Below are 25,804 nucleotides of genomic sequence, written 5' to 3' on the forward strand. Positions count from 1 at the left end.
CCTCGGGGCCGAGCTGCCTCCTGCCGCAGCTGGGAACGGACCTTCCTGAGGGGCTGGCGGAGCAAACCGGGCTGCATGGGGGGGTCCTGCTGCCTTAGTGGGACCCTTTCTGCCCCCCAACAGGTCCTGCAGCCGGGGCTCAGGGTTTGCACCCCTCTGCTGCAGGGGTGTGTGTGCTTCTGCGTGATCACCTGTGTGTGTTTGCATGTCCATGGCGTGCTCGCAGCCCCATGCGTGTGTGTGTGTGTGTGCGCCTGCCCTCTCGTGTTCCCCAGCCCAGCAGGTACCTGGCAGGGGGTGAGCAGGGGGAGGTGATTTGGGCAACTGGGGCACTGCTTGTCCTGGCTGTGACACAGCGGTTGGGGGACATGGAGTGCCGTGGGTCCGGGTCGCTGTGGGTGATGTCCCTTCCACCACTACCCCCTGTGACACCGCCATCACTTCCCTCCGTCACCCCCAGTTCCCCTCTATCACCCCACCGGTGTCCCCTCCATCACCCCCCAGTTCCCTTCTATCACCCCACCGGTGTCCCCTCCGTCACCCCCAGTTCCCCTCTATCACCCCACCGGTGTCCCCTCCGTCACCCCCAGTTCCCCTCTATCACCCCACCGGTGTCCCCTCCATCACCCCCAGTTCCCCTCTATCACCCCACCGGTGTCCCCTCCCTCACCCCCAGTTCCCCTCTATCACCCCACCGGTGTCCCCTCCATCACCCCCAGTTCCCCTCTATCACCCCACCGGTGTCCCCTCCATCACCCCCAGTTCCCCTCTATCACCCCACCGGTGTCCCCTCCATCACCCCCAGTTCCCCTCTACCATCCCACTGCTGTCCCCTCCTTCGCTCCCCAGGTCCCCTCCATCGCCGCGGCTCCAGCCCGGTCCCGGAGCGCGGGGCTCTTTGGGTCCCTCTCCCGGTGCCCGCCCGCACTGCACAGCCCGGCCGGGACCGCCCTCCCGAAGGGTCCCGGTGAGGGGAGACCCGGACCCGGGGGCTCTTCCCCCCCCCGGAGCCGTCCTTGCCCCGTTCATTGCCCGTAGATGTGGAAGCTCCGGCTGCAGCCGTGGGGAGTTGGGCTCTTGGACCCCACATCCAGCCCCTGACCCCCTGCCCAAGCCCCGTGTGCCCCACGGCCGAACCCCGGCCATGCAGCCCCGGCCATCACCGGCTCAGGGCAGGGGCTCAGGATGCGGCGTTGCCAAAGGGCTGGCACCGCCGGGACAGGCTCGGAGCGGGGCTGAGCTGCTGCCACGTGCCGGGATCCCGGATTTGGCAGCGCCAGGATGCCCCGGAGGGCCCAGCCCCGCGGCCACCGGCGCCCCAACCGCTCCCCGGTTGTTTTCATGGGACCTGATTCATCCCGGAAGGGATTAGGGACCGGGGAGCTGGTGACGCGCTGGTCCAACCAGCCCGGCCACCCCGGGATGGACACGGGTGTCAGAGCTGGTCACTGCCACGTACGGCCCCGGGGACATGGCAGAGCCGGGACCAACGGTGGGACCTGTGGCTCCCATGGAATGGGGCACTGTGGCCACCGGCCGTGGTGAGTCTTGGGGCATGGTGGGGGTATTTGGGGATGGAGGGGCTGTGGCGGGCACGGGGCTGGTGGCCGTGGTCAGCACTGGCCTTTGGGATGCTGCTGGTGGCTGTGGTTGGTGGTACTGGGGGTCCCAGGTGAGCGGGAGCTGCTCTTGAGGGGTCCATAAAGGAGCAGTGCCCTGCTGAGGTTGGCCACGGGCCCTGTGTCCCCTCATGGTGCTGGGGTGGAGCCCTGGACCCCTGGAGGGACCTCTGGATGCCCCGGTAGCCGCAGCCCATAGCCTGGGGCTGCCCCCCGGGGACGGTCCCACCACCAGCAGCAGCACAAGCAGCTCCCCTCCTGCGGCCGGGGCTTTTGGAGGGGATTGCACAGTTCTGCTCTCGCTCTGCCTGCCCCGATGTTCCCAGCGCCCCGCAGCCGCCCTGACCCCACTGACGATCGGGTGCCCCAGTGCAGGGGCCCCAGAGCCATTCCCAAAGTGGGAGCAGCCACTGCTCCCCAGTGCAGATGGGTCGAGCCCTGCCCCAGCAGTGCAGCTCCCTCTGTCCTGGGACCAACTCTCTCCATCCCCCTGCTCCTCCATCACCTCCAGTCCCGGCATAGCCAAAGCCCCTCAGGACCGTGACCCAGCCACGTCTCTGTGCCCCCATGGAGCTGTGGGTCCCTATGGGGAGCCCTGGCTGGTGGCACGGGGCCGGCAGCAGCGCAGCCGTGGGACCCTGCCTGCCCCTTGCTCCCACGAGTGGGAAACAACGGGGAAGCGGCTTCCCCTTTGAGTCACGCGTTGGGCAAGGCCGGGCTTTCGGTGCCGGAGCGCTGCGGTGGCCCCGCGTGTGCGCAGGAGCTGATGTAACCCTGTCCCCATATAAGCCCTGGCCGGTGCCCGGGGATGGGGTCTCTGCACAGCTGTGTGTCCCATGGCCGCGTCCTCTGCTCCAGCTCCCAGCTCCCAGCACCGTTCCCGAGGCTCTCTGGGACCAGTGTGCCTCTGTCTCCTGCTCCTGCTGAGCACCTGCGTGCCCATCACCGGCACCAGCCCCGGCATCAACCTCGGCACCAACCCTGGAACCGACCCCAGCACCAGCCCCGGCATCAACCCTGGCACCAACCCTGGCACCACCCCGGGCACCAACCTCAGCATCAACCCTGGCACCAACCCCAGCATCAACCCTGGCACCAACCCCAGCATCAACCCTGGCACCAACCCGGGCACCAACCCTGGCACCAACCTCGGCATCAACCCCGGCATCACAGCCCGGCTGACCCGGAGGGCGTTGGAATTTGGTAGGTATCTGCCCCTTGGTCTGTGGGTAGAGCCCCTCCAACACCATCCTTGGGGTTGCTGTCCTGGCCCTGCTTGTCCCCTCCCCAGCATCCTGGGTGCCCCAAACCCCTTCCTGGGTGTCACATCCCTGCTCTGCCCCAGGCCGGCGCTTTGGGGTGGAGCTGCTCCAGTCACTGCTGCAGAAGGAGCATGAGCTGGACCTGGAGGGCTCCTACCACATCCCGCTCCTGGGGACGCTGACCTACACCGTGCCCCGGTAAGAGCTGCGCACGGGGTCCCTGTCCCATCCTTGTCCCCGTCCCGGATGCAGCCACAGGACTGGGCCGTCCGTGTCGTGCAGGATCCACATCCAGGAGCTGCAGGTGAACGACTCCAGCTTGGACTTCGCTGAGGACGTGGGGCTGAGGCTGACGGTGCAGGGCGCCCGCATCCGGCTCAGCGCCGAGTGGGGAGCCCGCCTGGGGGCCGTGTGAGTCCTGCATGGGGATGGGGATGGGGATGGGGACCGGGGGGCACCGCTGTGCCCCTGCTCACCCCCTCCATCCCCAGCCAGGACAGCGGCTCCCTGGAGCTCCACGTGCAGGACCTGGCCATGGTGGCGGTGCTGGGGCTGGGGGCGGATGCTGACGGCCGCCCCGCGCTGTGGAGCGCCGGCTGCGACGCCCGCGGTACCCACCTGCGCCTGCAGTTCCACCGGGGGCACAGGTAACGCGGGACCCCGCTCCCCTCCTGTCCCTGGTACACAGGGATCCCCCTCCCCGCTGCCCGCAGTGGGGTGGTGATGAGCTGGGGTAATGAGGACCCTGCTCTGCCCCACAGCTGGCTCTACAACCTCCTGGCACCTCCGCTCCAGGGGACCCTGCAGCAGGAGCTGAACAAGCAGGTGGGTGCTCGGCCCCTGCGCTATGGGGTGTCGGTGTCCAGGAGTCCCCCTTCCATGGCAGGCAGAGGGAGAGGTTTGGGGACCCCATCCATGGCCTCCCTGATGCCCTGCTCTGCTTCCAGCTCTGCATCAAGCTCCGCAAAGGTGTCTTCAAGCTGGAGGATGCCCTGAAGCAAATGCGAGGTGCGTGAAGGACCCCGGGACCAGGCAGGGTGGGATGTGGGGGCTGGTGCCCAGCAGGGTCTGCGGGACCCCAGAGTGGGGCTGAATCCCCAAAACCTCCCCTGTGTCCCTGCAGTGTCCACCCAGGTGGACGCCTTCGTTGCCATCGACCATACCCTGCTGGGGCCACCGGCCATCACGGCAGAGCACGGGGACATCGCCATCAAGGTAACATCATCCCTGGGCTGAGTGCAGGGGAGCAGGGCTGAGCTTCACATCCACCCTTCATCCATCCATCCATCCACCCCTCCATCCATCCCTTCAACCACCCCTCTATCTATCCCTTCAACCACCCCTCCATCCACCTCTCCATCCATCCCTTCATCCATCCATCCATCCACCCCTCCATCCATCCCTTCAACCACCCCTCTATCCATCCCTTCAACCACCCCTCCATCCACCCCTCCATCCACCCCTCCATCCACCCCTCCATCCACCCCTCCATCCACCCCTCCATCCACCCCTCCATCCACCCCTCCATCCACCCCTCCATCCACCCATCCATCCACCCATCCATCCATCCATCCATCCATCCATCCATCCATCCATCCATCCATCCATCCATCCATCCACCCCTCCATCCATCCATCCATCCATCCATCCATCCATCCATCCATCCATCCACCCCTCCATCCATCCCTTCAACCACCCCTCCATCCACCCCTCCATCCATCCATCCATCCACCCCTCCCTCCATCCACCCCTCCCTCCATCCACCCCTCCATCCACCCCTCCATCCACCCCTCCATCCACGCCTCCATCCACCCCTTCATCCACTCCTCCATCCATCCCTCCATCCACCCTTCCATCTCTCTTCACAGGGAGAGTTCTTCAGGGTGCACAAGTCCCAGCAGAGGCCCTCTTTGGTGCTGCCGGTGTCGCTGCCGGTGTCGCTGCCGGTGTCGCTGCCGGTGTCGCTGCCGGTGGCACACGAGCCCATGCTGCTGGTGGCTGTCACCGACTCTGTCGCCAACTCGGCCGCCTTCGCCTACTTCACGGCTGGGGCCCTGCGCAGGAACATCTCCAGTGCCATGGTAGGGACGGGTCTGGCAGAGCTGCCCCCTCCGGGGTGTCCCTGCGCCTTCTGTCCCAGCACCCTGACCCTCTGCCGCCTTCCAGCTCCTCCGGCGGTTCCCGGTCCAGCTGAAGACCAAGAGCTTCGGGATCTTCACCCCACAGGTGGCTGCGGGTGGGATGGGACGTGGGGAGAAGGGACAGAGGTGGGATGCAGGCAGGACGAGATGCAGGCAGGATGGGACGCAGGCAGGACGGGATGGAGGCAGGATGGGATGGAGGCAGGACGGGATGGAGGCAGGACGGGATGGAGGCAGGACGGGATGGAGGCAGGACGGGATGGAGGCAGGATGGGATGCAGGCAGGACGGGATGGAGGCAGGACGGGATGGAGGCAGGACGGGATGGAAGCAGGACGGGATGGAGGCAGGACGGGATGCAGGCAGGATGGGATGGAGGCAGGATGGGATGCAGGCAGGACGGGATGGAGGCAGGACAGGATGGAAGCAGGACGGGATGGAGGCAGGACGGGATGGAGGCAGGACGGGATGGAGGCAGGATGAGATGCAGGCAGGACGGGATGGAGGCAGGACGGGATGGAGGCAGGACGGGATGGAGGCAGGATGGGATGGAGGCAGGACGGGATGGAGGCAGGATGGGGCACAGGCAGGATGGGATGGAGGCAGGATGGGATGCAGGCAGGATGGGATGGAGGCAGGATGGGATGGAGGCAGGACGGGATGGAGGCAGGACGGGATGGAGGCAGGACGGGATGGAGGCAGGACGGGATGGAGGCAGGATGGGATGGAGGCAGGATGAGATGCAGGCAGGATGGGATGGAGGCAGGATGGGATGGAGGCAGGACGGGATGGAGGCAGGACGGGATGGAGGCAGGATGGGGCACAGGCAGGATGGGGCACAGGCAGGATGGGGCACAGGCAGGATGGGGCACAGGCAGGATGGGATGCAGGCAGGATGGGATGCAGGCAGGATGGGGCACAGGCAGGATGGGATGCACAGGGCAGGGGGGTGGTGGGGACCCCCCGGAAGCCCCGATTGGTGCTGGTGGTGCCGGTGCCAGCCCAGCCCTGCTTCCCCCTCAGCTGCAGGAGCGCTTCCCGGACCAGCCCATGGAGCTGCAGGTCTGGGCCCGCCGGCAGCCGCTGTTCTCCTGCCACCCCGATGCCGTGCACGGGGCCCTCTTCGGCTCTGCTGAGGCCTTCGTGCTGCTCCCCAATGGCACCCGTGTCCCTGCTTTCCTGCTGGACATCGTGAGTGCCTGGTGCTGGGTGGCACAGGGAGATGGGGCGATGCTGGGTGATGCTGGATAATGCTGGGGTGATGCTGGATAATGCTGGGTGATGCTGGGTGATGCAGGGTTAAGTTGGGTGATGCTGGATAACGCTGGGGTGATGCTGGTGATGCTGGGTGATGTTGGGGGATGTTGGGTGATGCTGGTGATGCTGGATAATGCTGGGGTGATGCTGGATAATGCTGGGTGATGCTGGGTGATGCAGGGTTAAGTTGGGTGATGCTGGATAACGCTGGGGTGATGCTGGTGATGCTGGGTGATGTTGGGGGATGTTGGGTGATGCTGGTGATGCTGGATAATGCTGGGGTGATGCTGGATAATGCTGGGTGATGCTGGGTGATGCAGGGTTAAGTTGGGTGATGCTGGATAACGCTGGGGTGATGCTGGTGATGCTGGGGGATGTTGGGGGATGTTGGGTGATGCTGGTGATGCTGGATAATGCTGGGGTGATGCTGGATAATGCTGGGTGATGCTGGGTGATGCAGGGTTAAGTTGGGTGATGCTGGATAACGCTGGGGTGATGCTGGTGATGCTGGGTGATGTTGGGGGATGTTGGGTGATGCTGGTGATGCTGGATAATGCTGGGGTGATGCTGGATAATGCTGGGGTGATGCTGGATAATGCTGGGGTGATGCTGGTGATGCTGGGTGATGTTGGGTGATGCGGGCTTGCATTGCTCTGATCTTTCCAACACCTCCTGCTGCAGGATGCCAATGTGACGGGGAAGCCCATCATCACCGGGAACAGGCTCGGGGCCACCATGAGCCTCAAGGGGTGAGTGCCCAGTGCTGGGTCCAGCCTCCCCATGGATGTACCCAGGAGCTCCCCCCCATTCCCCACCTGTGGCTGTTTTCCTCCCTGGGTCCTGTACCACCCATGCCTGCTGCCCTGGCACTGGTACCGCCTGGGTCCTCAGCTGGACCTGTCCCTTCCCTGGGAGGGTCCAGTCCCCATCCCTGTCCCTGGCTCTCACCCTGCTCTCATCCTCCAGACTCAGAGTGACGCAGGTGACATCGCACGTGGGTCCGGTGGAGGTGAGTGGCCATGAGTGGGACAGGGACAGGACAGGGGAGCCTTGTCCTCTGCATGCCCTGGGAGCAGGGTCGGGGGGGTCCTGGGGGTGCTGTGGGCCCTGTGCCAGGCTCAGGGCTGCCTGTCCCGCAGGTGCAGAGGCTGGAGACACTGCTCAGCTTGGGGCTGAGGCTTTTTGGGGTGCCCAGAGCCAACAGTGAGTGATGTCCCTGTGCTGTCCCCTCCTGCCCCCATTGTCCCCCTCCAGCTGCCCCCTCACGCTCTGCTCTCCCCACAGAGTGGCTCCAGGCCCGTGTCCCCCTGCCCACCCCGTACGGCCTCCGCCTGCTCAACCCGCGACTCTCACTGCACGAGGTGGGTGCTGCTCCCGTCCGTCCCCCCCTCCCGGTGCCCCCTAAACCCCCCTTGTCCCCATCTCACCCCCGTTCCCCACAGGGTTTCACGCTCATCACCACGGACCTGCAGCACGAGCCGTGACACCGGATGCCTCGTGGCCCCTTCACCCTCACCATCCCACACCCGCTGCCCCGGTGGCCCCAGCACCGGCCCTGGGGCCCCCCCGGGGGGTTCAAGTCCTTCGCCCCCCATCTGCAGCGCTGCGGCGCCGCGGCCGCTTCCCCCCATGACCACGGGGTGGCGCCCGTGTCCCGGCGCTGCCCCGGCGGTACCGGGGGTGCTGGGGTTGGTGTCAGCGTAGAACCGGGGAACGGTTTGGGTTGAAGGGACCTTAAAGCTCCTCCAGCTCCAACCCCTGCCACGGGCAGGGACCCCTTCCACTGGAGCAGCTTGCTCCAAGCCCCTGTGTCCAACCTGGCCTTGAGCACTGCCAGGGATGGGGCAGCCACAGCTTCTCTGGGCACCCTGTGCCAGCGCCTCAGCACCCTCACAGGGAAGAGCTTCTGCCTGAGAGCTCAGCTCAGTCTCCCCTCGGGCAGGTTAAAGCCATTCCCCTTGGCCTGTCCCTACATCCCTTATCCAAAGCCCCCTTCCATGTTTCCTGACGGCTCTCCCCTCTCCCCAGCCGCAGCTCTCCTCCCACCAGCAGCACTGTAGATGCTCCCGCTGCCACCATCAGTGCACACAGCCCCTTCATGAGGCCACAGAAGGAGCATTTGGGCCTGGCCTTGGTGCAAAGAAGGGGCTGAGCAGGGCCAACAACCACCGGCCACCCCCTCCTTGGGCCACCCCATCCCTCCCCGGTCCCGTCCGTCCCCAGGGGCGGTGTTCACAGAGAGCACAGCACCAGCAGCGGCTCCAATGACAAGAGTTTATTTGTGGACCCACCTCCACCTGCAAACCGAAGCGTTCAATGGGCAAATGCTGCTCCCTGCGCGCCCCGGGCGGGATCTGCTCCTGGAGCCAGCGGATCCCGCACCGGGAGCACGAGCCCGTGCTTGGGGGGCCAGGCAGGACCCCCCCACCTCCACCTCCACCTCCACCCCCTTGGCCTCTGCAGGGAGCACGGCCCCACACATAAATAGGGACAGACGAGATAACAAAAATAGCATTAAAGAGTATTCACAAAGGGGTTAAAACCTACGGGGTCTGTACAGCAGAGCGGGGGCCGGGGGGGCTGTTCTGGAAGCTCCGAAGCTGCCGCACGCACCCGTCACAGCCACGCTTGGGACAGGGTCTGCCTGGGCTATGGGGAGCAGGGACCCACGGGCATGGCCTCAATGAGGCTCTGCGCCGGTGCCAACCCTCGCTGCTCCCAGGGCTCTGCTTCCCCTCCTGCATCGCTCCCCTGGTCCCTCCATCACCCGGGGCCCTTGTGCCAGGGCAGGGGCTGGTTCAGGTGCTCTGCCCCTCGCCTGCCTCCCTCCTTTGCCAGGCCCTGCTGCAGTTTACATTCAGAGGGAGGAGGAGGAAGAGGATCCCTTCAACGGGGCACAGCCTCAAACTCCGTCCTCACTGAGATCAGCTCCCAGCAGCTGGTGCCTGGGGAGAAAGGGGCTGATGTGAGGGCAGAGCTCGCTGCCTCCAGCCTCTCTGCCTCTTCCTCCTCACTCCCCTCAGCACAGGGATGAGCTCTGCCTGGAGGAAGCAGGGACGGGACCGGGATGCTGCAGGGATGCTCCACGGCAGCCCTGCCTCTTCCCAGGGCCTGACACGGGAGCAGGGAGCCTCGACCCTCGCTCTGGCTGGGGCACCTTACGTTAGTGACACATCTACACACACGCACGCACTCACACATGCAAAAATAAGTCTGTTTTATTCTCTTCCAAGTGACCTGGAGGACCCTGCGGGGAGGGGGCACCTTCTGCACCCCCCCCTTCAACCCGCCCGGGTCCCCCCAGCGTGGGAGCTGGTGGCTGAAGTGCTGCCGTGGCCTCAGCGCCTTTAAAACACAACGGGAGGGATGAGGAGGGAGGGGGGGGGCTACGAGAAAGGAGCTGCGGCGTGGGGGGTGCCCCCCACAGGGCTCGGTGCTTGGGAGGAGTGTAGTGGCTGGGGGGGGCCGCGGTGGGGCCGGCTCACTTGCGGCTCAGCAGGGATCCCAGCAGGAGCACCCCGGCCACCGTGGCCCCGGTCAGGAGCCATTTGTTGAAGGTCTCTTGGCCCTTCCTCACCTCGGCAGCAGCATCGTTCCCGTAGAGGTCCACAAAGCGCTCCTGCGGGAAGAGGGAGGCGGTGAGCAGAGGGCAGGGAGCGGAGCAGGGGCCATCCCTGGGCCCCACCGTGGCATGGGGCGGAAGGCGGTGGTGGGGAGCAGGAAGGTGACAGATGCCGTGCGTGCTTCCCTGCTCTGAGTCACGCACAGAGCGCGATGGGGAAGCACAGGATCAGTGACGGGAGAAGGGGATGCCAGGAAGGATTGGCAAGGAGAGCACCACGCGGGCAGGGCGGGAGATGCTGCATCCATCACGTGCTGCGGGCTCGCTAATATTAGCATCAAAGTGGGGTAGAAATCACTGCAGCAGGACGACACCGGGCTTTAGCCCATGGCCAAGGCTTGCGGAGCTGCAGCAGGGCTGGTGCCCACGGATGGGGCAGGAGCCCACAGGGTTCATCCCTTTTGCATCCAAGTGGAGGCTCCCATCACCGCCAGCACTGCCACATCCCGGCCGGCACCGGTTGCTCTGGATTTCAGGAAGCCCTGTGGCAAAGGCAGGCACTGGGTCACCAAACTGCTGCCTTCCCCTTGGGGTCAGCGGCCAAGCAGGAGGCCTGGCCAGGAATGCAGCCACTCCAGCCCGGCTCGTCCGAGCCGGCCGCCTCCAGCCCCTCACCTCCAGCACCAGCAAGAGCCGGGCACATCCCAGCAAAGGCACTGCACAGGATGGAGCCACAGCCCCTGTCCCTGAGGGGTGACAGCGCTGGACACGTGGCATGGCCTGGACTGGGGGTGATGGAGGGCAGAGAAGAGCATCAGAGAGCGCGCCTGCCCCTGCGCCCATGCAGCACCCGTGGCACGGAGCCAGCCTCTGCTCAGCTGGGGACCCTGCATCACCGGTCAGTGGCTGCTCGGGTCCCCAGGGAAGGAGGGGTCCATGCGCAGGGGCCTTTGCCCCCGGGGTTATCAGGGCCGAGCAGGAGCCCCGGGGCTGGAGGAGCTGGAGCTGAGCTCCAGGCTCCGGGCCCGGGCTGGCGTCAGCAGGAGCTCGCCATTGTCGCACCTCGAGCCCATGTTCCCAGCGAGGTCCCTGCTCCCTGATAAGTGAGAGCAGTTCCAGTAACCCGGCAGCTCTGGGGAAGCACAGATAAGCCCGGCTGAGGCTGCGCTCCTGTCACGACTCACCACGGCCTCCCCGAGGCAGGAGCAGCATCACTGCCTGCTCTGGCAGCATCCCTGCCTGCTCTGCCACCCCTGCCTGCTCTGGCAGCATCCCTGCCTGCTCTGGCAGCATCCCTGCCTGCTCTGCAATCCCTGCCTACTCTGCCATCACTGCCTGCTCTGGCAGCATCCCTGCCTGCTCTGCCAGCATCCCTGCCTGCTCTGGCAGCATCCCTGCCTGCTCTGGCAGCATCCCTGCCTGCTCTGCAATCCCTGCCTGCTCTGGCAGCATCCCTGCCTGCTCTGGCAGCATCACTGCCTGCTCTGGCAGCATCCCTGCCTGCTCTGGCAGCATCACTGCCTGCTCTGGCAGCATCCCTGCCTGCTCTGCCACCCCTGCCTGCTCTGGCAGCATCCCTGCCTGCTCTGGCAGCATCCCTGCCTGCTCTGCAATCCCTGCCTGCTCTGCCATCCCTGCCTGCTCTGCCATCCCTGCCTACTCTGCCATCACTGCCTGCTCTGGCAGCATCCCTGCCTGCTCTGCCAGCATCCCTGCCTGCTCTGGCAGCATCCCTGCCTGCTCTGCAATCCCTGCCTGCTCTGGCAGCATCCCTGCCTGCTCTGGCAGCATCACTGCCTGCTCTGGCAGCATCCCTGCCTGCTCTGGCAGCATCACTGCCTGCTCTGGCAGCATCACTGCCTGCTCTGCCACCCCTGCCTGCTCTGGCAGCATCCCTACCTGCTCTGGCAGCATCCCTGCCTGCTCTGCCATCCCTGCCTGCTCTGCCATCCCTGCCTGCTCTGCCATCCCTGCCTGCTCTGCCATCCCTGCCTGCTCTGGCAGCATCCCTGCCTGCTCTGGCAGCATCACTGCCTGCTCTGCCATCCCTGCCTACTCTGGCAGCATCCCTGCCTGCTCTGGCAGCATCCCTGCCTGCTCTGCAGTCCCTGCCTGCTCTGGCAGCATCACTGCCTGCTCTGCAGTCCCTGCCTGCTCCGTCAGCATCCCTGCCTGCTCTGCTACCCCTGCCTGAAACTGCCTCCCATACCTGCCCAGAGCCCACAAAGAGCTGCAGTCGCTGCCACAGAACCTGCAGGGCTTCAGTTCCTGGATCACATCAGGGATCGAGAGTCTCTTTAGGCAAGTGCCTCTCCATCACTCATGGACAGAGGGTACCAGTGCTCTGGCTCCTCCAAAACAGCCCCAGCATGGTCACAGCATGCGCTTACCTCCTCACCCCGCCACAAACACACAGCTTTTGACAGCAAGGTGTGCCACACACAAGGCTGCTCAAAGGGAGCAGGATGTGCCCCTCTTCTTGGCCACAGGCCTCCTGCCACAGGGGATTAGGTACCTGAACAACTGCCCCTGCACCTCAGCACCACCTCTGCCCCCCAAGCACCATCTCCAGCATCTCAATACCCCCCTCGACCGTGAGTAGGTATCAGTAGAGGTTGGGCAGGGCGCTGGGAGCACAGGGACTTCACTAACTCACCCCAGGGCACATCACTGCTCCCCCCGAGCCCTCTGCAGGGCCGTGACACCATCCCCATGGCTCCACAGTGTGGCAGGAGCTCCCTTCCCACCAGGCTGGGGGTGCTGCACAGCACCCCGGGGCGGGCAGGCCAAGGCTCACACACAGGGGCCACCCAGGGAGGACCAAGGGGGAGGCTGCGCCCTCCTTTTCGCCCAGGAAAAGCCACTTGTTACGGCTTCATGAAGGATTATCAAGGATTCACGAGGGTCAGCCCCACCGAGGGTCAGTCCCAGCAACGGGAACGGCCCCATCGTGCCCAGGCCGGCTGCAGAGGTGGAAGGAAGGAAGGAAGGGGCATCCAGGCAGGCACCAGGAGAGGGCCCCCGAGGCAGCTGGCAGCGGCTGCTGCCTCCCATGGTGTGTGCCAGGAGCGGGGGGGGGGAAAGGCGCTTCCGAGAAGTGAGTTTTGGGGCCTTGCTTCTCAGAAAAGGAAGCGTTTGCTGAGCAAGAGATAAATGTAGAGGGGGCAGCGCGAGCTATCGGCTGCTCCAGGCGGAGGAGAGCAGGGAGGGGATGCGAATCCCTCTCCTTCCCCCGGGGAGGGGAGCAGCAGATGCTGGGATGCAGCTGGGGCTGCAGGGACCTGCACGGGGGGAGCAGTGCCCTCCCTCAGGAGCCCCGGCACGACCGCGATCCCAGATGGGAGCCCTGGGAATGGCGATCCCAGAGCAGGGGCAGTGGGAAAGCAGGCAGCAGCGGCCTCCCTTCCGTCCCGGGAGCGGGTTGAAGGTTAGGGAACGGCAGCTTGCTCGGTTCCCACACGGCCCCGGGCCCTGCACCTGAAGCTCAGGACTCCCAGCACCGATCCTGCCCTCCCGGGGCTGGGCTCGGTGCTGGGCTCGGTGCTGGGATCTCAGGCTTGCCCAGACACGTCCGGATATTTCTGGTCTCCCCCAGTCACCTTTATCTGAGAGGAAATACTTGGAATTCCTGAGTCGATCACAAGGACTCTGGTAGCAACAGCACCGCAGGGTCCCAACGGCACCGCAGGGTCCCAACGGCACCGCAGGGTCCAAACATCACCGCAGGGTCCCAACATCACCGCAGGGTCCCAACATCACCGCAGGGTCCCAACGGCACCGCAGGGTCCCAACATCACCGCAGGGTCCCACTTGCCCACCCTGCTCGCCCGTCGTCCCTTCCACCCAGAGAGGACAGCACAGGACAGGGCAGAACATGACCCAACAGCACAGCACAGGACAGGGCAGGACATGACCCAACAGCACAGCACAGGACAGGACAGGACATGACCCAACAGCACAGCACAGGACAGGGCAGGACATGACCCAACAGCACAGCACAGGACAGGAGAGCACAGCACAGGACAGGGCAGGACATGGCCCAACAGCACAGCACAGGACAGGGCAGGACATGACCCAACAGCACAGCACAGGACAGGACAGGACATGGCCCAACAGCACAGCACAGGACAGGCTGTTCCACCACCAAACACCCGTCACATCCCCTTCCCCACTGTCCAAGAGGAGGATGCTCGGGGCCAGGCAATGAGGAAGCAGTGTGATGTCTACGTAAAGGCTTCCCCTGGCTTTGCCTCCCACCCGCCCCAGCCCTGGGGAAGGAGTTTCCTCGCTGGAGCCTAAACCAGAGCTCACTGGGGAAGGGGGTCCCTGCGGATGCTTCTGCTGCGTGCAGGGACAGAGAAGCTGGAGATCAGGCTCCAGCAGTGCCCAGGACCCTTCAGAGCTGGGCAGGGAGGTTCTGCAGTGCCCGAGGCTCTGTGACACCTGCAGTGCCCCAGAAGGCAGCCCAGCACCGGGGGGACGCAGCAGCTCCAGTGACAAGGCTGCGGCGTTGGGGAGAGCTCTGACCCAAAGTGCTCTCACGAGCACGAGGTGCGGCTGAGCCAGCGCTCACATCCTGGAAAGGGGAAGGGAAACCCAACGGTTCAGCCCCCCCCCCCCCCCCCCCCCCCCCCCCCCCCCGAGGTTCAGCTGCTTTCATTCACCAGCGCTGCCCAAGAGCTTCCCCAGCTGAGTGGAGGGGGAACCGTTGCTGGATCCCATTAAGGGAGAGCAGAGCAGGTTCCTCCTTCACCAACACTTGGGGAAAGAGGATTCAGTGACACTGACCCACGGAGGAAGCAGATGTTGCAATGAACATTGTCTGTCTCTTGTGAGCCAGGGGCAGAGCGGAAAGGGCAGATATGGGCTCTACTGGGACTATTCATAGAATGGTTTGGGTTGGAAGGGACCTTAAAGCGCATCCAGTTCCATCCAGGGACACCTTTCACTGGAGCAGCTTGCTCCAAGCCCCTGTGTCCAACCTGGCCTTGAGCACTGCCAGGGATGGGGCAGCCACAGCTTCTCTGGGCACCCTGTGCCAGCGCCTCAGCACCCTCACAGGGAAGAGCTTCTGCCTCAGAGCTCAGCTCAGTCTCCCCTCAGGCAGGTTCAAGCCATTCCCCTTGGCCTGTCCCTACAGGCCCTTGTAAGGCTCTTCACAACGGCATCAGCTTCAGCCCAGAGACTGACCCCAGGAGCGACAGAGCTCCCCCAGCCCCAATAACACAGCCCTGGGGACAGGCACAGGAACCAGCTCAGCACACACAGGAGCCTCCCCACCCACGGAGCCCAACGTGTTTTATCAGAACCCCCTCGTGGGATACAGCAGGATTGTTCCCACCCGCACCAACGGAGGTGCAGGAAGTTAAGCGCTTGCCCTAGAGCTGCCTGAGCCGCAGCATCTGCCTCCCAGCCCAGCACTCACCACGAGGCAACGTTTCACTTGCAAACAAGGCTGATGCTGTTCCACCTTTGCTGTGACTGCAGCTGTGCTCCTGCTGAGGGGTCTAACACTGCTCTCCAGCCAGGAGCGCTCCCCTGCATGACCAGCCATTTGTTAATGGGATGCTGGGAACAGTTTTGTGCTGAGCAGTGCCCCAAGCGTGGAAAAAGCAAGGCAGGAGCTCGGCACAGAGCACACAAAGCCCTGCATGGAGCAGCCTGCTCCCCGAGCCCCTGCAGCCTGCCAGCTCTCCGCGTGGGACCGGCATATGTGAACCCGGAGCTGCAACAGGGGGGAAAGGAGATGATGCTCCAGGAAAGAAAGCAAACAAAAGGATTCCCAAAGGCCGCTATGAGGATCCCGTAAGCACAGCTCAGTGGGGCCCTTTGTGCTATGGAAGTGGAAGGGACATCCTGGGGGTCCTCCCTCTGCCCTGACACCAATGCTTGTCCCCATCACCCTCGGTGCTGTCTGAAGCCCAGGCCTGAAGGGAGGGCAGCAGGGACAGGAGGGTGCCCGCACCATCATGCAGCCCTGCCTGCAGTATTGGGAGCATGCCTATGGAAACCTGCCATCCCAGGCAGAGGCCTCGGAGCCTCCCCAGATCCCCACCTTGACCCCCATCAGAACCCTGGGCAGGCTCCGAATGGGGAGGGGAAGATGCTCTGGGGACGTGGGGACATGAAGGGGCTCTGGGGACAGCACAGTGCAGGTGCAAATGCTCCAGAGACCCAGCTCTAACTGTTATGCAAATGGTGACCTCCAGGGAAGCAGCTGCTGATCTCCATGACAATGGCAGGGAATGCCACCCGCCTGCTGCATCTCCTGCATCTCCTGCCCTGGGAACAGTGTTGGGGTGCTGCGGATGCTGCTGGGTGCTGCCCCAGCCCAAGCTCCAGGGCTCTGCATTGAGGGGGGCTGGCAATGCTGAGGGATGCAGCCAGAAACACGAAGGGGTTAACAGAGCAAGCACATCCCTGCCTTGCTCTCCTCCTGGCTGGCCAAGCCCCTCGCCATCAGGGATGGAGGCTGTCCTGGGGGCCTCAGCCCGACAAACCTGCGGGCTTTCTGCCTGGCGAGGGCCAGAGCCAGCTCTTTTCCAAGCAGAACCAAGCCCTCACTCGCACATTCCAGCCCTAATCCTCGCCGCGGCAGCTCCTGTCAAACTGGTTCCATCACCAGCGCCAGGGAACCTGCACTAACCCCGCTCCATTCAGCGCGATTCCAGCGTTTCCCAAGCACATGAAAGGGGTGAGAGTGACAGCTCTGACCCCCGTCCCTGCCCCGGGAGCCGCTGCGCGCAGCACGACACGGAGAGCCGGGAATTGGCGCTCTCCCTTCCAGAAACCTCCTGAAACATTCATGTGCGTTCCAGCCGGAGCCGGTGCCAGTGACTAATCCACTTGCATCCATCTTTCATCAGTGTTTCTCCCAGAACTAATGGGGCTGAGGGCTCCCAAAGGTGCGGAAGCACCGGGATTGGGCACGCTCGGCAGCGGCGCGGCTGCGGGACAAAGAACACATGAGCTGAGCCGGATCCACTCAAGAGATTAGCACCTGCTGGGAATGGGATTGTTTTCCAAAGGGCATTAAGTGGAATGGTCCCAGGAAAGACGGTCTCTCTGCTGCTTCTCCCCACCGGACAGATGGTGTCTGAGCCCCGCAGCAGAGCCTTTGTGCGAGGGGGGCAGGGGAGGGCTCAGGCTTTCATTTCATGGTTATCTGCTCGCCGCAGCGGGCACAGGCACCTCGGCAGGGTCCCTGCTCCCCGGCACACGGCTCCATTTTCACCTTGTCACCGCGGCTCCCGGACGTCACCGGCTCCTGTGCAATGCGCCCTTGGGTAACCACGGGGGAACCTGCGCCGCGGGGACGTGATGTGCCTGCGTGGGGCCACGTTCCCTCCCAGCCAGGGGCTGAGCTGTGGTGCAAACACCGCTTCCTGGTCCTTAACAGCACCAGGAGCCTGATCCAAACCCACCCTGCGGGGAACAGCACCGTGACCAGAGCCTGAGGGAGCGAGGTGAGGCGCAGGGACAGGCCCCGGAGGACATGGGTCCCGTCCCGCCGGGCTCTCCCACCTCGAGCCATTCATCCTCATGCACCCCGGAGCAGCCTCCCCGCTTCCCACTTCAGTCCCTCACGAGGCTGCTGTAATTCTTCCACGCCACTTGAATGAAAAAGGGGAAAGGGTGGAGGTGCAGGAAGAGGACGAAGATGTCCCCATTCTGTTTTCACTTCCTGTTAGTCCACATGAAATCTCAAATGATTCAAGCCACCAAGTCCCTTTTGGCAAACTCCTGGAGGGCAGGAAGCAGCGGAGGCAGCAGCTGATGCAGCAAAGGCTGGAGAGAGGGACGCAGCACGAGAAGGAGACTTTGTGCCCTGCCCTGGGCTCCTCCATACGTGTTGTTGCACGCAGTAATCACTGGCTGGTGCACTGGAAGCTTCTAAATGAGGTCAGTTGCTCTAATAAAAGGTATTAGCTCTCCAGCAAGTTTAACACACTGGTGAGCCATGTCATTACAGGATGGAAGCACTTGGACCACTATTATGGCTGGTTTACAGGTAGTAAGAGCTCATTGTCTCCATACGTAAGCCGTGTGTCACCCAGCCACTACCCAGGCCCACACACACACACCCAGCCCAAAGCCGGAGCCAGCTCACCACGGGTCACACACACAGAGCAATGGCACACACTGGCACAGCCCTGCACAGCACTCGTGCTGGCCCCAGCCTTCCTCAGCCCCAGTGATGGCCCGAACCAGCCTGAGGTGCAGATGGGACTGGTATTGTGTGGAGAACTAACGAAGTGATGCACGCAGCTGTGCTGATCCACCTGAGCGTGGCACCAGCTGCATTCAACCCCAACCAGCGCCGTGCCAGCCCAGGCCTCTTCTCTGAGCTTCCTAAAGAGCCCTTTGCCCTCCTGCAGAAGGAAAACCCTTCCATGCTCCTTCAGGAAGCAGCAGCTCCCTCCCTTCAGGCACAGTCCTACCCCCAGCAGGTCCCTGCACAGCTCTGCCTGTCACCCCTCTTACACCTATGAGCAGCTCCTGCCCCTGGCCCTCTCTGCTGCCCCGCTGTCACGTTTTGGAGTGCTTGGTTTCAGTCCTAAGCACCCCTGGGGACAGGGAGGACCTGCCTGCTCTTTGTTCTTGCCTCGCTTCCCCCCTGAGCTCAGGACCAGGGAGCTCCGGGTCCATCCCGGCTCAGGAGCAGAACGGCTGAGCCCGGCCCTGCTCCCACTGGATGCTCCTCATCTCCAGGGCTCATGTCCCCCAGCAGGATGCTGCTGCCAGAAGCCAGCTACTAATTGGATGTACTTAAGTCAGAACTGCGTCTGCAGACACAGCTCAAACACGAGCTTGAGCAGGAAGGAGGATAATGCAATAAATTCAAGCAGCTCTCCCCAAGGGAATTGCACTTCCCCTTTGCAGATACAGCCTATTACCCTGCCTTGGGCTCGCAGTGTGAATGCGAGTGTTGGCTGAGAGAACAACCATCCCAAAGCCTCCTGAAGCACCGCGCTCACCCCGCTCGCCGTAGCAGAGGGGAGGCAGAGCAGTTACAGCAGTGTTCAAAGAGTCCCCGTGGCCTCTCTGGTTGACGCTCTGAATCCCGCTCCTCCCTCCCTCGCTCCCCTGGAGGCAGCAGCAGCAGCAATGAGTGCACTGGGTTTCCCATTAAAGAGATCCTGAGAGACAGCACTGGGCTGGTACACGTGAGCACGTGTCCGAGGGAAGACACGGGCGGCTGGAGCGATGCTTCCTGCCCGCAGGAGCTGCGGCCGGCGGACCTGCCCGCAGCCATGCCTCTCGTCCCCGGTGCTGCTCAGCCCTCGGATCCTTCTTTCTTGTAACTCAATTAAACATGAGGAGAAAAGAAGCAAAACACCCAACTATGCATGGAGAACTCGAGCGTTTCCAGAGCACAAGTAGGTCACAGCTCCCCGGCGCGTGGAGCCGCGGCTCAGCCCCCCCCAGCCTCCTGGGTTCAAAACTGATGTCTCTCTTAGAAGGCAGCTTCCCAAAGCCACACCTGCGCCCCGGTGAACCCATGTGCAGCCATCTGCCAACGGCTCCGCACCCTCACCCCGCCGGGCCCGTGGCCAAGAGTCACCCTCGTCCCCAGGCACAGCCCGGTGCGAGCGGCAGAGCCCCGGTGTCCCCTCCACGGTGCACTGCGGGGAAGCACAAAGCACAGCCCCTGATTCAATCCCTTGGCATCCCAAGGGTGATTGGGAGCGGGACTGTGGAGAGAGCTTGCGCCAAACACCCCTCAGGTGAGGAGCAGGGAGGAGGAACAGTTTCCCTGTCCAAGGCCAGGGCAGTGAACCAAGGAGTGCCCTGGCACTGAGGGAGCCGCTTCCCTTTCATGCCTTTCATGATCCGTGTTAATCTTTAGTTGCTCAGAACAATAGTGTTTCAGGGTAACCTCCGGGAGTGGGGAGGAGGAGTGTGGCTGCTTCCTGCCGTCCCAAGGCAGAGCCACCCCAGAGCAGAGCATTCCTTCACCCATGAATCAGCCAGCAGCAGGTCAAAGCCCCTCTGCTATCGGGGTCACTGGTGGGGAGGGAGCAGCTCCCCCAGCCCCTTCCTGCCCCATTGCTAATCCCTCACCTCGCGGTTCAGCAGGTCTGCAACACTTCCACAACTGATACCCACCGCTTCCCTTCCCCCAGCTCCTCCTGGGAATACTCCAGCACTACAGCTAGTGGGGAAAGAGCTGCTTCAGAAATGCTCCCTGTAACGTCGAGGTGGGACCGTGCCTTCAGCCGGGTACACAACAAAGGAGAGGAGCTCCAGCAAAGGCCTTGGAGCACCGCTCAGCCTGCTGCTCCCGGGGTAAAACCACATCAGAGATCACACAGGAGCTCCATCAGCTGCAGCACCCCAAAACCCCACCAAAAGCTGCAGCTTTCACAGGGGAAAAGAGCCCGTTGCTCCCTGTGCTTGTGCTGTGGTGGGACACCCAACTGCTTCTGAAGCGGCAGAGAGCCCAGGCAGCGCGCAGGGGGATGCAGAGCCTGCTTCAGAGAGCAGCGGGGTGATAGGGAAGCCTGACATTAGCAGGAGCAGCTGTGAACACAGAGCAGCACCAAACACTCTGTTAATTATTTCACAGGTCTTTTTTTACATGACACTCCATCCTCCGGATTAAAGAACCTCGGAGTGCTTTACAAATCCCAGTTCCCAGCGGCTCCCCTGGGAGGGAAGGAAACACAATCCCTTCTGCTGGAAGAGCACGGGGTTAAGTGGGCTGCTCTGAGGCTCGGACGGGCTCTGGGGCTTTGCTTCGCAGGCCCTCGCTCTGATCACAGATCTAAGGGACGGAATCAAACTGCACCGCGCAGCCAGAGGCAGCGAGGAAAAAGCAGGGCAGGGCCCCAGCGAAGGAGAACCGAGCGAGCAGGGCGAGGAGCAGAGCTCTGAAACTCGCCTCCAGCAGCAGGAATGCTGCTGCGGGCCGGGCAGGAAGCTGCAGTGGAAGTCATTCCAATGGCATTTCCTGGAGAGCGCTGCAGAAAAGCCTCCCAGGTCGCAGGCAGGGTGAGGAGCTGCCAGGGATCTGCAGGCTCAGGCCAGAGCAGCCTCCAGTGAGGACAGAGCTACCTGGGAGAGCCGTGCCAGGGGCCAGCACGAGCCAAGGCCCTGCCAGTTCCCATGGCCAGGGAGGGATCCCCGGTCCTGCAATGGGACAAGGCTGGCAGGAGGACAGTGCTCTTTTCATCCCAAGCAGGTGATGACAATGGGGGCATCATCCCAGCTGCAAGGATCCAGGCTGTAAGCTTGGGGCACAACAGCAGCACAATTCAAACCTGTGCTCAGCCCGCACTGCCCAAAAAGCTTGGACTGAGATGATGCGAGGATCCTGGAGCACCTGGGGTCACCCAGGTAATGTGGTGGCTGCAGGGAAGGCTTGTGCAGGATACCTGGGCAGAGAAGAGAGCTGAGAACCAAAGGCTGGCTCTCAACCTGAAACCATTGAGGAGGCTGGAGCAGGAACCCAGGATGCAATCCCAGCTGTGCTGTCGTATGACACAGGCTGAGTCATTTCCTATCATTCAAGAAGAAAATGTAAAAGATACAAAATCTTACAACAGTTTGGGTTGGAAAGGCCCAGTTTGTCGGGATTCAGATGTCACACACCGGTGACAAAGATGCTGTTTGCTCTCCGCCCCAGCCTGACACTGCCCCTTCATGCTGGTCCCCATCATATTCATGGAAACAGGAAGCCTCTTGCCTCTGGGTCCACAGACCCACCTCTCAGACTCACAGAACACCCTCTTTCAAGCCCACTCTGATTTAGCCTCGAAGGAGAAGCTCTCATTCCCCGGAGGGGCACAGCCAGGCAGCAGCTACTGCTCACTTCCCTCTCACACAGATTAAGCACGGTCAGTACCTCTGTGCCTGCCGGGCTCCCTCCCCACCAGATTTTCTCCCCTCCTGATTCCCCATCCCCGCTGGGATCAATGTTTGAACTTCACAGCCAACGGGACCTGGTCCTGGCCAAAGCAGCTGCCCCAGAAAAGCCTCCTCTTTGGTGCTGATGGCTCACGGAGGCAGCAGCTCCCTTCTGGCCGTTATTAAATGCCCCCCTCGGGTTGTTCTTGGTTGTTTTCTCAGTGCCAGATTGCAGAGGAGGCAACCCAAGAGCCAGCAAACGTGACAAAAACACACCCACGTTCACCCCACAGCCAGATTTACCATTTCCCCCTCGCCTCAAAGCAGCCTTTACAAGAGAAGCGCTGCAGCCCTGCACACAACAGCCTCACCAGGCCCCTCCAAAGGCAACCTGCATCCCGCTGCCATCCTACGCTCGCCTTTGTTCCTCTGGTGGGGAATGAAAGCGCTTCCTACGCAGCCAGGCTGTGCAACACTCGGGATGCAGCCGTGCTCCTTCCCTCTCTCCGTGGGGCTTTCCAGGAAGAGCAATGCTGCAGCGCTGCAGAGCACAAACCAAGGGCCTGCCACAACTTGCATCCCTCTCCCAGGCCCTGCCTGCTGCACCTCTGGGGAGAGCTTTGTTTGCGTGGGACAGGCTCGAACAGCTCCAGGCACCAAACAGGCTCCCTGTGCAAACAGGGTGGCAGGAGAGGGACCCTCCATCACAGCGAGTGCAGGGTGGCACTTGCAGGGAGAGCTGGCAGCAGGCCACCGCTTTTGTGCCTGCAGCTGGAGGCGAGGGAGAGCAAAGGGAAGCATCCCCACGCGTGAGGCACTCGGGAGCCCTTATATGAGATAGATATCCCTTAGACCCACTGCTGCACTGTCCTTCATGTGGAGTGGCACAGCTGCCCCCAAAAGGGCACGGGGAAACCTCAGCCCAGAGGAAAGCCACTGAGACATCAAACAAGCTGCCCAGTGCTGGGGTTTTATGGTGGTGGGGTGGATTCTCCCCACTACAGCCTTCACCACCCCGTCCACGTCCCCTTCAGGCACCAGCAGAGCCTGAGCAGCGCAGTCAGAAGCCCCGTTCAAGGTTAGAAGAAGGGAGCAAGGTTGTTCCCTTGGGTGGGAAAGAGAGGGAACGGCGAGCTTCAAAGGCAGCGCTGGTGGGAGGGTCAGAGCAAGAGGAGTCCTGACCCCTCCGCAATCCGGTGAGCAAATATTTGCTGCAAACGATTAATTTAGAGACAGACACACAAAAAATGGACGAGCCTGGCGGGGGGTGGGGAGGCGGGAGGAGGGGCTCCGTTCCCTGAGCGCAGGAGCAGGGATTTTCCACCAGTGATTTAATCTAAATCCCCCCCCCCCCCGCCCCGAGAGTTCATTTACAAAAAATCCGATTGCATTAAGGCCGGGTCTCCAGGATACAGCCCAATCCGTCACCACCAGCAACAGCCTCCCTCGGAAACCTCCATCTCAGCGCTCAATGCCAAGCCGAAGCTGTGCCTTTAAAAGCCAAAACCAGAAGGGAGGGGGAAGGAACTCAGCATTTGGCCAGGGGGATGTGCAGGATGAGGCCACAGAGAGCCCGATGAAATGGGCACCACATCCCATTATTAATCGAAACTCCTCTGCCTGGGCAGCCCCACCCAGGCAGTGCCCCAGGGCAGTCACATTCCTGGAATTCCTGCACCCTGGGTGAACAGCTTCCTTCTCCCTGGGTGCTCCCTTTCCATGGGTGCTCCCTTCTCCAGGGGTCCCCAGCATGGCCAGCCGGGTGCAAGGAGCTGGGAGCTCTCTGGGGCTCCTGCACCTCTCCTCTATCAGGAGGGTGCAGAGCTCCAAGGTTCCTGCCCCTTCCCGAGGTGCAGAGGCCTGCTGATGGATGAGGAGGGCTGAAGGCCTCAGCTCACCAGCGAGGCAATTCCCTGCCTGACAGCCTGAACTCTCCCCAGTGGGCGCCGATAAAGGTTACAGCAGCAGGGAATCGCTGAGATGCAGCAGCAGAAGGAAAACTGAAGACATCTGTAGGTCACAGACCTCCCGTTCCCAGCAGCACGGCACAGCCGGACCTGGCATCCCAGGAATGCTTCCTGGAGAAATGCTTATTCATGGTAATACCTCACCACCGGGAGGGAGCTGCGGGGTTTGCTGCTGGGGCAGCTGGGAGCATCGCTCCCTGCCAAGCAGGGAAGCAGCTGCAGGTCCAGCAGCTCCCCAGGGTGGAGGCTGTCCCCACCTCAGGCCCCAGCAGCCACCAGCCTCCCCCAGGAAGTGCTGGGGGGTCCCTTCCGTGTGAGCATGGCAAAACCCAAAGTCTTGTCTCCAGAATGAAGTCGCTGTTGCCTCAACAAATCACACACAGGGTGCCCGGAGAGGAAGAAGCTCCACTCCCTGCTCTTAAATGACACCAGGAACATGCCCAAGAGCTCCTGCTTGAAGAACAAGCTTGGGTGACATGAGGTTCCCAGAGGCTCCTGGAGAACAGGTCTTTTACGTAACATACAGTGAGGAAGGGGAAGAAACAGGGATGGAGAAGGACACATCTGAGCATAAACTATGCCACTGCAGCGGACTGACCCTCTTGGGGCAGAGTGGTAAGAGCACAGAGGGAAAGGCCAGGCGCCCCTTGATGTCCCTCCAAGGTCTAGGACATGAGCTAACACAAACACTGCTGGTCTGACCAGCACCACTACCAGCCCGGAGCGAGGGAGGACACAGGCAGGGAGGAGATCTTACCCATCCGCCATTCTCCTGGATCCAGGGATCTAGGTGGTCGGTCAAGTAGGTGGTCATCCAAGACACAATGCGTCCCACCAATACCCGCATCTCCTTGTCAACGCTCTCCACACACAAGGCTCCTCCGAAGGAGAAGAAAGCCACGATGCGCCCCCAGTTCACCCCATCGCGGAAGAGTTCGTTCACGACCTGCTCAAAGCTCTGGTACGCGGTGCCGGGGGTGATGTGGAGCTGGGACGTGAGGTCGCTGAACGCCCGCCGGTACCGCAGCTCAAACTCATCCCCCGCCTCTCTCAGCGCCCGCCTCACGTCGGCCGCCTGAACCCCGGTGTGGACCTGGAGGCTGCTCCGGTGCACGGCGGCTCCGTTCACTACGTGGCTGGCGGGCGGGTGCCAGGAGGGGCTCCCGTTGAGGACGCCGTCCATCTCCACCTCCTCGGCTGCAAAGTCAGTCCTGGTCTCATCCTCCTCCTCCAGCTGGCTCCAGCTGTGGCCCTTCTGCGAGAGCTTGTAGGACACAAAGTCAATCACTAACGCCCGGTTGCTGCTGGACATTTTCACACCTGGGGCGCCCTCAATGAGTCCATGGTCCGGAGCACGCACAGATCAGCACTCAGCAGCTCCCGACCCCGCTCTTCTTCTGCACCGCCGATGGGAGCATCTGACCTTTGCACGCAGAGCAGAGGAGAGAGGCAAAGAAACGGTTAATGCCATGGCTCCGAGATGCACCGGGCCGCTAATGCGGGCAGCTCATCGTTAAACCGAGCTCCTTTCTGCCGTGACTCAGGGCCACCGGATCGGAGCTGCAGCAAGGACCGGCTGCCATCCCCCCCCCGCCCCTTCCCTTCCCGGGAAACCAACCTGGACCCCAGGGAACCCCCGGATCTCACCGGCTGCGGGCAGGCGGCTGCGGGCCGGGCCGGGCCGGGCCGGGCTACGGGAGGCGGCTCTGGCGCTGCGGTGGCTGCGGGCCGGCCCGGCCGCGCTCCGCCAGTCCCGGAGCGCAGCGGAGGCGGAGGCAGCCCCGCCCCCGGCCCCGCCCGTTAAAGGGCTCGGCTCCCCCCGCCCCTCTCCGCCGGCGTTGCCCAACGGCGGCCGGCGGAAGCGGGCAAGCGGCGTTGCCAAGGGTTACGGCAGCCCCGAGAGGGGCCCGGTGTGCCGGTAACCGCGGCGTCACCCTCGCACCCCCTGCACCGGGCACAGCCCTTCCCACCCCCGAAGCCCCTCGCTCGGCCGCAAACCGGCGAGTCCGCGGCCGCCAGGGCCGGCCTCACGGGGCACGTTCAGCGTGGGGCCGCCGCTGCCGCCCGGCTCTTACGGGAGCGGTTCCGGTCGCTCGCTGCCGTTCGGGCGGGACCGGGGCGAGAGGCGGCAGGGGGCGGCCAGCAGG

At 63.1% G+C, this 25,804-nt stretch overlaps 2 protein-coding genes across 5 annotated transcripts; one reads left to right on the forward strand and one right to left on the reverse strand.

Annotated features, from left to right (window-relative positions):
• The first annotated feature begins 1,281 nt into the window (after positions 1-1,281).
• LOC130603074 (bactericidal permeability-increasing protein-like) lies at positions 1,282-7,824 on the forward strand. Its single transcript, XM_057416551.1, has 16 exons — positions 1,282-1,541; positions 2,548-2,822; positions 2,965-3,079; positions 3,164-3,292; positions 3,373-3,528; positions 3,643-3,706; positions 3,829-3,889; positions 4,005-4,096; positions 4,750-4,962; positions 5,048-5,107; positions 6,045-6,212; positions 6,960-7,027; positions 7,245-7,287; positions 7,418-7,481; positions 7,563-7,639; positions 7,721-7,824. The coding sequence occupies exons 1-16, from the start codon at positions 1,282-1,284 to the stop codon at positions 7,760-7,762; spliced, it is 1,887 nt and encodes a 628-aa protein (XP_057272534.1). The 3' UTR covers positions 7,763-7,824.
• Positions 7,825-9,662: 1,838 nt separating this feature from the next.
• BCL2L1 (BCL2 like 1) lies at positions 9,663-25,757 on the reverse strand. Of its 4 annotated transcripts, none has more exons than XM_057416556.1 (3): positions 25,733-25,757; positions 24,415-25,080; positions 9,663-9,897 (listed from the first exon to the last, which is right to left on the reverse strand). In XM_057416556.1, exons 2-3 carry the CDS (start codon positions 24,967-24,969, stop codon positions 9,760-9,762), a joined length of 693 nt encoding a protein of 230 aa, XP_057272539.1. In that variant the 5' UTR covers positions 24,970-25,080; positions 25,733-25,757; the 3' UTR covers positions 9,663-9,759. The 4 variants fall into 4 exon arrangements, with proteins under 4 accessions (XP_057272539.1, XP_057272538.1, XP_057272536.1 ...); XM_057416555.1 differs by lacking the exon at positions 25,733-25,757 and adding an exon at positions 25,305-25,460; XM_057416553.1 differs by lacking the exon at positions 25,733-25,757 and adding an exon at positions 25,276-25,431.
• Between the last annotated feature and the right edge of the window lie 47 nt (positions 25,758-25,804).

The sequence above is a fragment of the Pezoporus wallicus genome, unplaced genomic scaffold (assembly GCF_028554395.1).
Source record: "Pezoporus wallicus isolate ANWC-B61680 ecotype Strahan unplaced genomic scaffold, APGP_CSIRO_Pwel_v1 contig_13399, whole genome shotgun sequence".
Classification (NCBI taxonomy): Eukaryota; Metazoa; Chordata; class Aves; order Psittaciformes; family Psittacidae; genus Pezoporus; species Pezoporus wallicus.